General features: G+C 35.5%; 1 protein-coding gene across 1 annotated transcript; it reads right to left on the bottom strand.

Annotated features, from left to right (window-relative positions):
* Positions 1–977: 977 nt before the first annotated feature.
* LOC110921842 (zinc transporter ZTP29) lies at positions 978–11,274 on the bottom strand. The gene is made up of 10 exons (XM_035982065.1): positions 11,129–11,274; positions 9,753–9,811; positions 4,139–4,228; positions 3,966–4,047; positions 2,886–2,941; positions 2,679–2,735; positions 2,511–2,551; positions 2,316–2,383; positions 2,050–2,106; positions 978–1,571 (listed from the first exon to the last, which is right to left on the bottom strand). The coding sequence occupies exons 1-10, from the start codon at positions 11,190–11,192 to the stop codon at positions 1,450–1,452; spliced, it is 696 nt and encodes a 231-aa protein (XP_035837958.1). The 5' UTR covers positions 11,193–11,274; the 3' UTR covers positions 978–1,449.
* Positions 11,275–13,336: the final 2,062 nt, after the last annotated feature.

The following is a 13,336-nucleotide window of genomic DNA, read 5'->3' as shown; positions in this document are numbered from 1 at the left end:
TAATCACCTTATTAAGCACTTGACATAATAATCATAAACTTAATTATCCCATAACAAAGACACAAGTTCAACATAATAGGCATAAACATAATTATCCAGAAATAAAGAGTGTCATAAGTCATCTCTACAATCCTTTTAGGATACTTAGACAAAACCCATTTTTAGAATATATATATATATGTGTGTGTGTGTGTGTAGTAATTAATACACTATTGTGAGGTTCAATTAGGAACCAAAAAAAAATGGAAAACTAGAAAACATACCACATGTAAGTTTATGTTGCTAACTTGCAAAACATACCACATGTAATATGTTATAAAAACATATAAAAGCTGAGTGGGTTTGTGTTTATATGCAAAATTTGAGTAAAATTAGTGACACATTTACAGAACTTCATTACTATTGGGATGAATTTTTATCTAACTATTTTGTAATTGAAATACAAATGATCATTGAAATTACCCATCCTAAGGGCATGCATTATAAGCGTGAAAGGGCCACGTAGGCTAGGCGCACGCACAACCACACACTGGCGTGAACGAGGGCGTTGGGTAGGCTCACGGGCATGGCCCAAGGAGGCATGCTGGTTAGTGGTTGAACGATGGTTGCATTGGGGAGGGGGCGCCAAGGGGCGTTTTCACCACAACATAGGGGGCGCTATTTCAAGAAGGTGAACGATGGTTGCTTACGTGATATCCACGTAACGCCACTTTTTCCCCCTTGAAACCGATTAAATCCCCAAAAACACGTAGTCTAATATACTTTAATATTTTAACAAATATAATCAATGATTCTTACCCCACTTGGTCCTTTATTCACCTTTGAATAATTACATGATATAACAGATGGATGGATACATGCATCAAGGACTTGTACTATGATTCATATCATGTACTAGAATAGAATACATGAATCATATTGTAAAATCCAACAACCAGTTGTATTGGTCTTCACAGAATTATTAAATAAGTCTCTGGAGTTCTTGTAAAGTTCAGATAATAACAGCATCATATATGTATATGTACATGTACATGTACATTTTCTAAATCCTTTGCTCTACTTGTTACACTTTCATATTTTCAAGAGAGCCGAACAAAGATTATATCGCGCTTTTAATCAACATTTTACAAATAAAAGAATCTGCATCTATAAGCTCACATCTGAGGGTAAGCTGGTCTCTAGAAAATACAAACTGTGAAACATGAACAAATAAGTTGAAAAAAGTTCATTCCCATTTGTATACAACTTTTGACTTCTGTGGTCAAATAAGAAAATTTAAGGTTCCATAATCCATATATATGTTGTTCGGATTCTAAGGAAAAAAAGATCCAGTGTTAAACTACATAAAAAAGGACATGCGGATAATTTAATCGTGATCTCTATCGATAATAAAATCATGATCGGTTTAGATTAAAGATTGTAATGTTTGACCATAAAAGTCAACATGTTTTACCTTGCAGACATGAATACCATTCCAAAGAAGACAGCCTTAACAACTTGTTTCTGTCCAGCATAATTAAACGCTAACGGCAGCATTTCATGTAGTGTTAAAAAGACCATAACTCCACCAACTGTTTAACAAAATAAACACTAATACAATTTTAAAACATAATAAGCTTTTTTATGACCAATTACAGGCATAGTTGTCAATAGCGAGCGTAGCGGTCGCTATAGCGCGCTACATAGCGTATAGGTCTAGGCCCGTTATTAGGGTTGTAGCGATAGATGGCGATAATAGCGACAGTTTATTTATTTTTTTCTTTTTTTTAAATATAAATAGCAATTAAATATAAGATAGCTGGATTTTAGGTTTTTGTTAAATATACATGTAAAATAGCATATATACCAGCCACCAGGGTATTTTTGATAAAATATACATATAAAAAAATTTTATTTTTTTTCTAGTCTACCGCTATTTATAAAATAGCCGCCCGCTATTTATCGTTATTCGATAGGTAGCATATTGGTAGCTTATCGTTATTTGTCGCTATTCGACATTAACAACTATGATTACCGGAAAAAAAAGACAAAAATGTAAAAAATTAGGACCTGATCCTAGCAGTCCCTCTAGAATCTCATGATCTAGGCTACTTGGGACGAGATACGCTGCAGAATGTCATATATATGATAATAATTAGATATATGATTAGTAATTAGATGTTTAATTCACTCACTTTAACAAAACTGCAAGTATTTTGAAAATTATAAAGGGCATATATATATTTTCTTTGTTTGTAATTTCTTTATTTTGTTATATGAATTTCGTACTCAAGAAATCCAAATGTTTTCATTAAAAATAATGTTATAATTCATACCTACAATAATGACACCCAAAGGCTCAGCAAGACCTGAAATCGTTGCCAATTTAAACGCCTGCCATTTGCTGTAGCAAACATGTTTTTGTTACTAGTATATGTCAATAGTTCCATTTACGCCAAGTTTTTAGATCATAATGTGCATGAGATAAAGAATATCTTGTGTTACATTTTGTTAACATATAGTTGTCTCACCTCTGTGTTGCATGATAAACTGGAAGTGCAACACTAACACCCTATCAAAGCAAGAAAGGGAATTAAATGCAAAAAAATATAAAGAATAAACGGAGAAACGCAAGTAACATTTTCCCACTTGCGACGGTATAAAAAGACCAGAAGAGTAAATCCAGAATTCAAATTTACCTCAGGGATATTGTGCAAAGCTATGGCTAAGGCCAGGTTAAGACCAACACGAAGACCCTACAACAAAAGAAGCGCAAAGCAGTCACGACTCGGTCATCTTTTTCAACATATTTATCTCCAAGACAATTTTTTTATGATGATTAAACTGGTATTAACTTGAATAAAAAGATTGTTTCTATTTATCCCCAAAAGATATAACATATTTACTTTAAGTGATCCAAGGAAAACAGCCATTCCTTCTAGAAAATTATGTAAGCTTATGCCTGCAATGAACATTACAAAAGAATTATCAATACAATATGAATATTACATAACTTAATCATGAAGTATGACATATGAAATTATAGGGTAAAGTTCTTGTACAAATAATCTTAACATACTAAACATACAAATTGAAGGAAAACTCAAAAAGACAAGGTGGCATTTTTGTAATTATCAATAACTATCAAAGTTACTCTACAAATACCTCTAAAAAAACCTAACCACTCCCCCCACCCTAAAAAAAAACCTAAACCCCCCACCCCCCAAAAACCTAAAAAAAACCTACCCCCCACCCCCCAAAAACCTAAAAAAAAATCTAACCCCCCCCCCACCCCCCAAAAACCTAAAAAAAAAACCTAACCCCCCACCCCCCCACCCCTCAAAAACCTAAAAAAAAAACCTAACCCCCCCACCCCCCCACCCCCAAAAACCTAACCCCCCCCCCCCCAAGCTAAAATGCTAAAAACTAAACCCCCCAAAAAACCTAAAAAAAAAACCTAACCCCCCCCCCCCAACCCAAGCTAAAATGCTAAAAACTAAACCCCCAAAAAACCTAATAAATCTAAAAAAATAAAAAAAACACACAAATTATTTTATTTTATTTTTTTAACATTTTTTATTAAAAAATCGCTACTTTTAGTAGCAGCAGCAAAAAAAATTTTTTTTTTTTCTAACGAAATGTAGCGATTTTTTAATAAAAAATGTTAAAAAAAAATTTGTGTTTTTTTAGGTATTTTTTGTTGTAACTTTGATAGTTGGTGGTAATTACAAAAATGCCACCTTGTCTTTTTGGGTTTTCCTTCAATTTGTATGTTTAGTATATTAAGATTATTTGTATTTGATCTTTTGCCTGAAATTATAATATCAAGTTTATTCAAGAATTCTGAACATATGTGACAAAAATTCATGTTTCTTTTTTGTAGCATACACGGGACTTGATCCGCAACTATTTGATGGGGATCATCTTACAAACACTTGGTATATGAAAAAATATATTTGAACAAATTTTTTCAAACATAATCTTACCAACTGCTGTTATAACTCCACCAAATAAAACTTGGCGACGATGTTTTTTCATAATATCCCGGCCCCCTTCAGCCACTTGTTTCTGTTATTGTCGACTGAAGTTACAGTTATGTATGTTTCACACGAGCTAATTTAGAAGCATACATTTTCATTAAGAAAATAAAATATTTGACCTTTTTATTTTTCGACACTGATGTGGTAGCAAGTGATGGCTCTGGAATGAAGTGAGCAATACAGGCAAAGAAAATCACACCTCCAAAGAACTGCATAATAAATCGGAATTTTTAAATAGAATACGAATATCATTCAGAAGGGTATGATTGTAATTTAGAAAGTACAGGCTAACCCAAAGATTGCCTTTTAGAAAGCCAATGGAATTTATAGCGTTATGGGCCAAATCGAACAAAGATATGCTTAGCATAAGGTGAAGAAGAATAAGAGAAGAGAGAGATTCAATCAAACCAAGCATAACCAGCTTGAACGGTTTATTCCGTTATTTAACTACCATCCGTTGGTATATTGTTACACTTTACAGACTGACCCTTCACTTACAACATGTTACAATTAAGTCCCTATACTTTGCTATGCGTAACAATACCCTCTCCTTAACATTTTTTTGCCCTCAAAAAACAAATGTGGGAAACCTAAGTTTGAATTCATCTAAAAATTCCCAGCTCGCTTCTTCAATTGATAATCCTTCCCAGTGAACTAAAATCTTCATTGCAGCTTTGGAACCTCTTCGAACCAATTTCCTATCAAGAACTGCCCGAGGTTGAAGAATGAATCTGCTAGTTGTTGGTAAAGGTGTGGGCTTTGTAATTGGTCCAATCGCCTTCTTCAACAAAGAAACATGGAAAGTCGGATGCATCTGTGCTTCCGGTGGTAAATCCAGGCGATACGCCACTTGCCCAATACGTTGCACAACCAGAAAAGGTCCATAAAATCTCGGTGCCAATTTCCTGTTATGATGGCCTTTGAGGGATTGCTGGGCAAAAGGCTGCAGCTTTACAAAAACCCAATCACCAGGTATAAATTCCCTTTCACTTCTACGATTATCACACTGCTGTTTCATTCTGTTTCTTGCTACTTGCAAATTTGCTTTCAATTTCTGAATCATACATTCTCTGTCTCGATGAAACACCTCTACTGCCTCAATGTCAGTGTCATTAGGTATATATGGAATATGAATGTTAGGCTTAATACCATACAATGCTTCGTGTGGAGACATTTTGATAGCAGAGTGAAAGGTGGTGTTATACCACCACTGAGCTAAAGGCAACCACTTAACCCAATTGGTTGGACAATCCATACACATACTGCGTAGATAAGACTCCACACATCTATTTAAAACTTCTGTTTGACCGTCCGATTGGGGGTGATAGGCTGTAGATAGGGCCAATTGAATACCCTGTAGCCTCATGAATTCCTTCCAAAAGTTACTCATAAACAAGGGATCTCTGTCTGATACAATTGTGGTTGGACATCCATGCAACTTAAAGATGTTGTCCAGGAAAACCTGTGCAACTGAGATAGCTGTGAATGGATGATGTAGTGCAATAAAGTGACCATATTTGGTCAGCCTATCCACGATCACAAAAATTGTATCTTTACCCTGTACTTTAGGAAGTCCCGAAATAAAATCCATCGAAATGTCACTGAAAATAGTTAGAGGGACTGGTAAGGGTTGAAGGAGGCCCGGAGTAGCTATATTTTCATATTTTGCCCTTTGACAAATTCCACATTCCTTCACAAATTGTTGCACCTGTTTAGAGCTGCCCTTCCAGTAAAACATTTGCTTCAACCTCATACTAGTAGCTTTGACTCCTGAATGACCCCCCAGATTAGAAGCATGGCAGAGATTGAGTATATCCTTCCTGAGTTGAGCATCATTGGGAATTAATAACTTGTTCTTCCTTTTAAGCATGAACCCATTCCAAGACCTGTTTGGAACTGCCACCCCTTTTGACAATTGTTCAATTACAGCTTTAGTGTCTGGATCTGTTTGCCACCCTTGCTGGATTCTTTGCCATAAAATAGGATCTAATGAGCTTAAACTCATTTGGAAAATCTCGGATCCCTGCACCCTAGATAAAGCATCAGCCACTAAATTCTCTGCCCCTTTCTTGTAAACAATCTCATAATCATAACACATGAGTTTCGATAACCATTTTTGTTGTAGAGGAGTAATAATTTTCTGTTCCAATAGGTGCTTTAGGCTCTGATGATCCGTTTTTATAATGAACCTGCTAGTGATCAAATAGTGATGCCATTGTTTGACAGCCATTAGGATTGCAAGTAACTCCTTCTCATAGACTGAAAGACTTTGTTGTCTACTTGCCAATGCTTTGCTGATGAATGCTAGTGGATGACCCTCTTGCATTAAAACTGCACCCAACCCATTGGTGGAAGCATCAGTTTCCACCACAAAAGGCTTTGAAAAATCAGGTAAACACAACACTGGAGGTGTGCTAAGGGCCTGTTTTAAAGCCTCAAACGCCTGTTGAGCCTCAGCTGACCAACTAAATCCATCTTTCTTCAACAATTCATGCATAGGCTTGGCTATCACTCCAAATCCTTTGATGAATCTCCTGTAATAGCCTGCCAAGCCTAAAAATCCTCTTAGTTGCTTTACTGTGCTAGGCGTAGGCCACTCTTTTATAGCTTGCAGTTTACTTGGGTCAGTTGCCACTCCTTTATTAGTGATGATGTGACCTAAATAATCCACCTGTGAGCCTGCAAAAGAGCACTTTGAACGCTTGGCTCTTAATGAATTATTTCTCATCAAACTCAGAACCTTCCTCAAATCCAGCAAGTGTTGTTGCCATGTAGCACTGTAGACCAAAATATCGTCAAAAAATACCAAGGTACATTTCCTCAAAACTTCTTTGAAAGTGGAGTTCATGAGTGCTTGAAATGTGGCAGGGGCATTGGTCAACCCAAAGGGTAAAACTAGGAATTCAAAATGACCTTGATGAGTTTTAAAAGCAGTTTTATAGATATCCTCAGCAGCCATACGAACCTGATGATATCCGGACCTCAAATCCAATTTTGAAAAATATTGAGCCCCATGTAATTCATCTAGCAATTCCTCAATCAAAGGAATAGGGAAGACATCTTTCACTGTAGCTTCGTTCAATCTCCGATAATCTACACACATCCTCCATGACCCATCCTTTTTTTTTACTAACACTACCGGTGCTGCGAAAGAACTAGTGCTATGTCTTACCACACCTGAATCCAGTAATTCTTGTGTCATTTTTTCTATAATATCTTTCTGTGCACTATGATATCTGTATGGTTTAAGGCTTAAATCCGCAGTCCCTTCTTTAAGGGTAATTTTATGATCAAAGTCTCTTGCTGGAGGTAATCCTGTTGGTGCTTCAAAAATGTCTGCAAATTCTTCCAACAAGTTATCTAACTCAACCCCATTCTTTTCCTGAATACCCACCCTTGGTTGATACGCACAGTGATCTTGTTCAGCATCATATAAAGCAAACAGTTGAGCCTGTACCACGGTATTATCTCTTTGTAACAGATTATTTATCTTCTCCATAGAACACATAGTAACCCCTTGCCTCTTAATTCCCTTCAGTTCCAACACCTGATCATTAACTGTAAACTTCATTGTTAACTTTTTGAAGTTCCACACAATATCATTTAGTGTTTCCAACCACTGGATTCCCAACACTAAGTCATAATTGCTCAAAGGAATGACTAACATATCAGTTATGAACCAAGTACCCTGCATCATCCACTGAAAATTTCTACAAAGCTTTACACATTCCATCTTCTTCCCATCAGCAATTGTTACTTTCAAACTTGGAATATCGATCAGCACACATTTCAACTTATAGGCCAATGACTCGTCTATAAAGTTGTGTGTGGAACCACTATCAATCAGAGTTTGTAAAGTTCTAGTACCAATAGTTCCTACCACCTGCATAGTATTATAGGAAGGTATTCCCCTAATAGCATGCAATGAAATTTGTGGATCAGGGTTTATTGATACTTCTTCCTCTCTAACCTCCTCAGTGACATGCACCTCCCCATCATCTTCATCTACTTCAACCAAGAACAACTGTTTTTTTCCCTTACACACCCTCGAATGTCCTGCATTAAACTTTTCATTACAAAAGAAGCATTCCCCCCTTGCCCTTTTGTCCTCTAAAAACTTATCATTAATCTTCCTTGGTACTACTGCATTCGAAGTATTAGAAGTAGAGGGTATAGCATTCACCGGTGTGGCTAATATAGGTTGTTTGGCTCCACTAGTTAGGTTATTAAACCTGCCTGTATGTTTAAAACCTGTTTGAAATGTGTTATTCTTATTCAAGCCTAGAGCCCCATTAGCTTTATTTTGCAACCTAGCCAAAGAATAAGCCTCTCTTAATGTAGTAGGTTTAAAGAGCTTCACATGGTATTTGATTTCAGGTTTCAACCCCTCAATGAAAATGCTCACCGTATATTCATCACAAAGATTTACCTTATTAAGAAGTAAATCAAACTCATCACAGTAATCTTCCAAACTGCCCGTTTGATTTAATGCTTTAAGAGCCCCCATAGCATCTTCAATAAGATTGGCTGCAAATCTTGAAGAGACAGATCTGGTATATTCATCCCATGGCATCTGTAATATGTTCCTTCCACTAGACTTCATAAATGCCTGATGCCATTGCAATGCTCTGCCCTCTAAATGAACAGCTGCATACCGAACTTTGAACCGATCAGGAGTATCATCAATCGAAAAGAAATGTTCACATTTATACAACCAGCCTTCAACATCTTCACCATTAAATTTTGGAAACTCCACCTTGGTCAATCTGTTATTGCTGAATCTTTTCTCGATTTCTCCATCCGAGTCTGTAGGATTACCATCTGAACTTCCACCATTTCTTGAATCCAGTTTCTTCAAGATCGATTCCATTTGAGACCTAATTTCTTCTGTTGTTGCTTTCAAACTAACCAATTCATTAATCTGGTGCTCTGAACTTGTTTCCAATCTTGATACATCTTTTGCTAATCTTTCAAATTCCTGATTACGAGTCGTCATTGATGAATTACGAACAAATGGAATTGACCGATCAAATGATCAATTCCCGATTTCAACAAAACGGACAGGATTGCTCGAACGATGACACAATCCAATTGAAAAAAAACGATTGGATGATAACGAGCTTTCCGAGAATCGGAGGCTCTGATACCACTTGTTATGCTTAGAATTGAGGAAGAAGAATAAGAGAAGAGAGAGATTCAATCAAACCAAGCATAACCAGCTTGAACGGTTTATTCCGTTATTTAACTACCATCCGTTGGTATATTGTTACACTTTACAGACTGACCCTTCACTTACAACATGTTACAATTAAGTCCCTATACTTTGCTATGCGTAACATAAGGCCTGCGGCAAAACCCTGCGCTAATAAAAATAAGTTGAGCAACTTTTTTTTTTTTTTTAACGGCCAACAAACTCAATCCCGAGCACTCTCGGGGCACCCACTGGACAAACGGAGTACTCCGAGAGTAACCCGAAGTCACCACCAATTCCGGGGAAAACCCGGTAACCCACCCGCCCGTAGACACGACGTGAAATTACCGGTAAAACCCGTTTGGCTCAAGGATCCAACCCAGGTTTCCCTGGGTCTCCTATCACTGCCCACCAGTGCCTCACTCTGCACCAAGTGGGAGTCGAACCTGCATCTCTCAAGAGAAATGCAAGTCCTCCACCACTTGATCTAGAGATCATTGACTAGCATATGTGTGACTTTTAAATATGAAAATTGTGCATACCTGTAAAAGTCCAAGTATCTTCAAGTTTGGAGCTTTAGCTAAAATCACGAAAAGCGCACCTATTCACGATGTAAAATTACATATCAGAACGATATATATCGCTATATATCGCTGATACAGTAAACAAAACACTTTAGACTTTGAGGTCAAGGCGCCAAGCTTATGACATCGATAATATTTGTGGTAATGTTTAGTTTTGTTTCCAACTTTGTAATGTACGAGTAACATTTCAAACCTTTGGACTAAACTGGCAAAATAGCCCAAACCACAGGGAGTAAAATGACATTTAACTCTAGTTTTAAAGTGATCAAAATCTTGATTTTAAAATTCGCACATCAAAAGCACATAATGCGTGGTGCACACATGATGCGGTGATGAGATCATATCTCGGTTAATGAGGTCTGATGCAACGCCTTATGTAGTGACCAATACTTGAACTAATTAGACCATCAATTGCAATGGTTCTGAGTTTTTTAAACCTGATTGAACGAATACGACCATCGATTGATCAATGGGTTTGAGTATTTTAACAAATTCGATCAAAACAAATCTAACCAGAAATGATGAGAATATCTTATATTTTAGGATTTAAAAATTAACAAGGTAAAATAATATCTATAAATATTTTTTTAGTATTTTTTTTAATTACAAACGACTCGCCAACATCGTGATTGGGGTCAAAACGCATTGTAGCGCCACAAACTTTTTAAAGCCAAGATCCGGATTCTAAACACAAAATTGTATTATTAACAATCTAAATGCAACAACCAATTCGCCTCCAAGTAAAACAAATAATTACATATATTTAAAAGGAGTTAAATGCCATTTTAGTCCCTGTTGTTTGTGTCATTTTGCCAGTTTAGTCCAAAGGTTTCATTTTTCGCCTGTGGATCCAAAAAGATTTCACTTTTGCCATTTTAGTCCACTGGGTTAACTTCATCCATTTTTTCTGTTAACGAGAAGGACAATTCGGTCATTTATATGGCCGAATTGCCCTTCTAGTTAACAGAATTACATATAAAATGACCGAACTACCCTTCTCGTTAACAGAAAAATGGATGAAGTTAATCCGGTGGACTAAAATGGCAACGGTGAAACCTTTCTGGACCCACGGGCGAAAAATGAAACCTTTGGACTAAACTGTCAAAATGACCGAAACAACAGGGACTGAAATGGCATTAACCTCAAAAACCCTACAGTACCATCAAACTGAAAAAATGCAAACTGTGCACCAAAACTTATTAATATATCAAAGGCAAATGATATATGCACCAAAACTTATAAATATATCAAAGGAAAATGATATATAAAATCAATAACAAGCACATATGACAAACTGAAACAAAATTGAAGAAATTATAGGTTAAAGTTCTGACCTAAAGATGTACTTAATCCACCAAGGAGCGAAAGAGAAAGAGCAACCAATATCTCTGAATTCATCACTCATGCAATATTCTTACGAAACAAAAACAAGTAGCTATGAAACTTGTAACACAAAGATCAGTGAGCTTGAAAGATGATTATAGGGTTGCAAATGAAGAAGAAGACAATGTAACCATGAATGAACTAGTGTTATTCCAATATTATAAGCCTACGCAAACGAAGTTGACATGAAACTTAACTTATGTTGGTTATAATAATAGATTCCTTCTTTTTGTTCTTTGTTTGAGACAAAGAATCTACAAATAATAAATATAATAAATAGAAGAAATTTGTAAATAATCCGTTTTATATTATTCCATATATAAATTAGCAAGTTTTTTGTGCATTAGGAGTTGTAACCCAAGCTTGGATAGTTTTAAAAAAAAAAAACTTTGATATTTCACTTTCAACCTAGAAGTTTTATCTTTTACATTTTAACCCATTTAAAATTTTTACTTTTAACTCAAAGTTTTTCATCTTTTGTAATTTAACACAACACTTTATTATTTACAACTTTGCTCCCCCATACTTTTTATCTTTCGCAAGTTTTTCATTTTACATTTCGTTCTAAATTTTGCGAGTTAACATGTCGTAGCGTGCATGTGAGGTTCAACGTGTTTTGCTCTATTTTTTCATATTTGATAGACCCGTCGCAACGCGTCCATTTTTTCCCTTTAGAAAAGTTCGCCGCAATAGGCAGGTCCTAGACCGACTAAGTTATTATTTTCTACGTTTTACATTTCTGGTTAATTTCTTCGCATTAACACACTGTAACCCGGTGTGCGTGGTTCAACGATTTTAGTCTGCTTTTCGTTTAGTGTAATTTTACCATTTTATCTGTTTTATTTTTACGATGTTGAGAGTCGATGTTGTTGTGGCATTGGTGCTACTTGGCACAGTTTTACGAACGCTTTTAACCTATTAAATTTTTTACTAATATTTTGTTTCGGTTTACCCCTATACTTCCTTTACTTAAAAACTATTTTTTACGTGCTTATTTTATGTACGAGTATGTATAAATATGATTTGTTCTACATCTCGACGTAAACTTTTTTTTATAGAAAAGTCAGGTCAAATATAATACGTTTTCGTTTAAAGAAACCATTTTTACGTGCATATTTTTATGTACGTTTTCGTATAAATTCAAGTTGTTCTACGTTTCGACGTAAACATTTTTAGGAAATGATTCACGTCAAATATAATATGTTTTCGTGTTTATTTTATGTGTGTTTCGTAAAGTTTGTTTGGAACCGAGTGAAATCAAATTATGGTTTCTTTTTCTCCTTTTTTTTTTTCAAAAGCTCTAATTAATCCCTTTCGATTACATGTGCATATTTTCCTTCATACCCGTCACGTTTTCTATGTATAAGTTGGGTCACATATGATATGTTATGATTGTTCGATATGAATTTGATTTACTTTACGTTTGATCCAATCACAATGCTTATATAGGTTACATTGAGTTCAACTGGATACATCGAAATGTGTGTTTTCATATGGTTAATGCATCATATAACGTTTTTACTAATCCATTCAATGTTTACGATGCACCCGCTCTGCAACGCGGGCGGATCTTAACCCTAGTTATTATTTATTATAAGTGAGTTAGATTTTTTAGGTTTTTCCTTTGTTTTTTTTTTTTTTTTTTTTTTTTTTTTTTTTTTTTTTGGTTTTTAGTTTAAAAGTTTGGATGTTGATATAGTAGATTTTAGTTTTTTTTTTTATTTACGAGCTCTTACTTTTTTTACATTTAGTGTGCAACGATTTCACAAGTTTTACTATCAGTCACTAATTAAAATGATGCTTAAATGAAGTAAACAAATTAAAAATAAAGTGGATATTGTGTAACGTGAAGCAAATCATGCCCTGTTATTTTAACGCACCCTAATCTTAGGCTGAAGTGATGTTTAACGGTGGATCATGACCAGATCAGTAGGCGCATGACCCCCCATTACACAAATCATGCCCTATTATTTTAACGCGCCCTAATCTTGGGCTAGAGCGATGTTTAAATGTGGATCATGACCACATGAGTAGGCGCATGACCCCATTACACATTTACACACAGACTTAAATGCTTTAAAAAGATTACTTCTTTAATGGTTTCTCTTTTTCAAGCTTTCACCTCCTTTTCTATTAAAGCAGAAACTAATTTATTAAAC

Source organism: Helianthus annuus, chromosome 13 (genome assembly GCF_002127325.2).
Source record: "Helianthus annuus cultivar XRQ/B chromosome 13, HanXRQr2.0-SUNRISE, whole genome shotgun sequence".
NCBI lineage: Eukaryota > Viridiplantae > Streptophyta > Magnoliopsida > Asterales > Asteraceae > Helianthus > Helianthus annuus.
Note: the sequence above shows the minus strand (reverse complement) of the source record. Positions and strands in the feature narration are given on the sequence as shown.

Bases quoted from the DNA above. Each gene is read 5' to 3' on its own strand.
- LOC110921842 (XM_035982065.1), bottom strand. From the start codon at position 11,192: ATGAATTCAGAGATATTGGTTGCTCTTTCTCTTTCGCTCCTTGGTGGA. The intron at 9,812-11,128 runs GTCAGAACTTTA...CATCGTGAATAG, and splicing joins TGGATTAAGTACATCTTTAG to GTGCGCTTTTCGTGATTTTA. The intron at 2,552-2,678 runs GTAAATTTGAAT...TTGCTTTGATAG, and splicing joins CTTTGCACAATATCCCTGAG to GGTGTTAGTGTTGCACTTCC.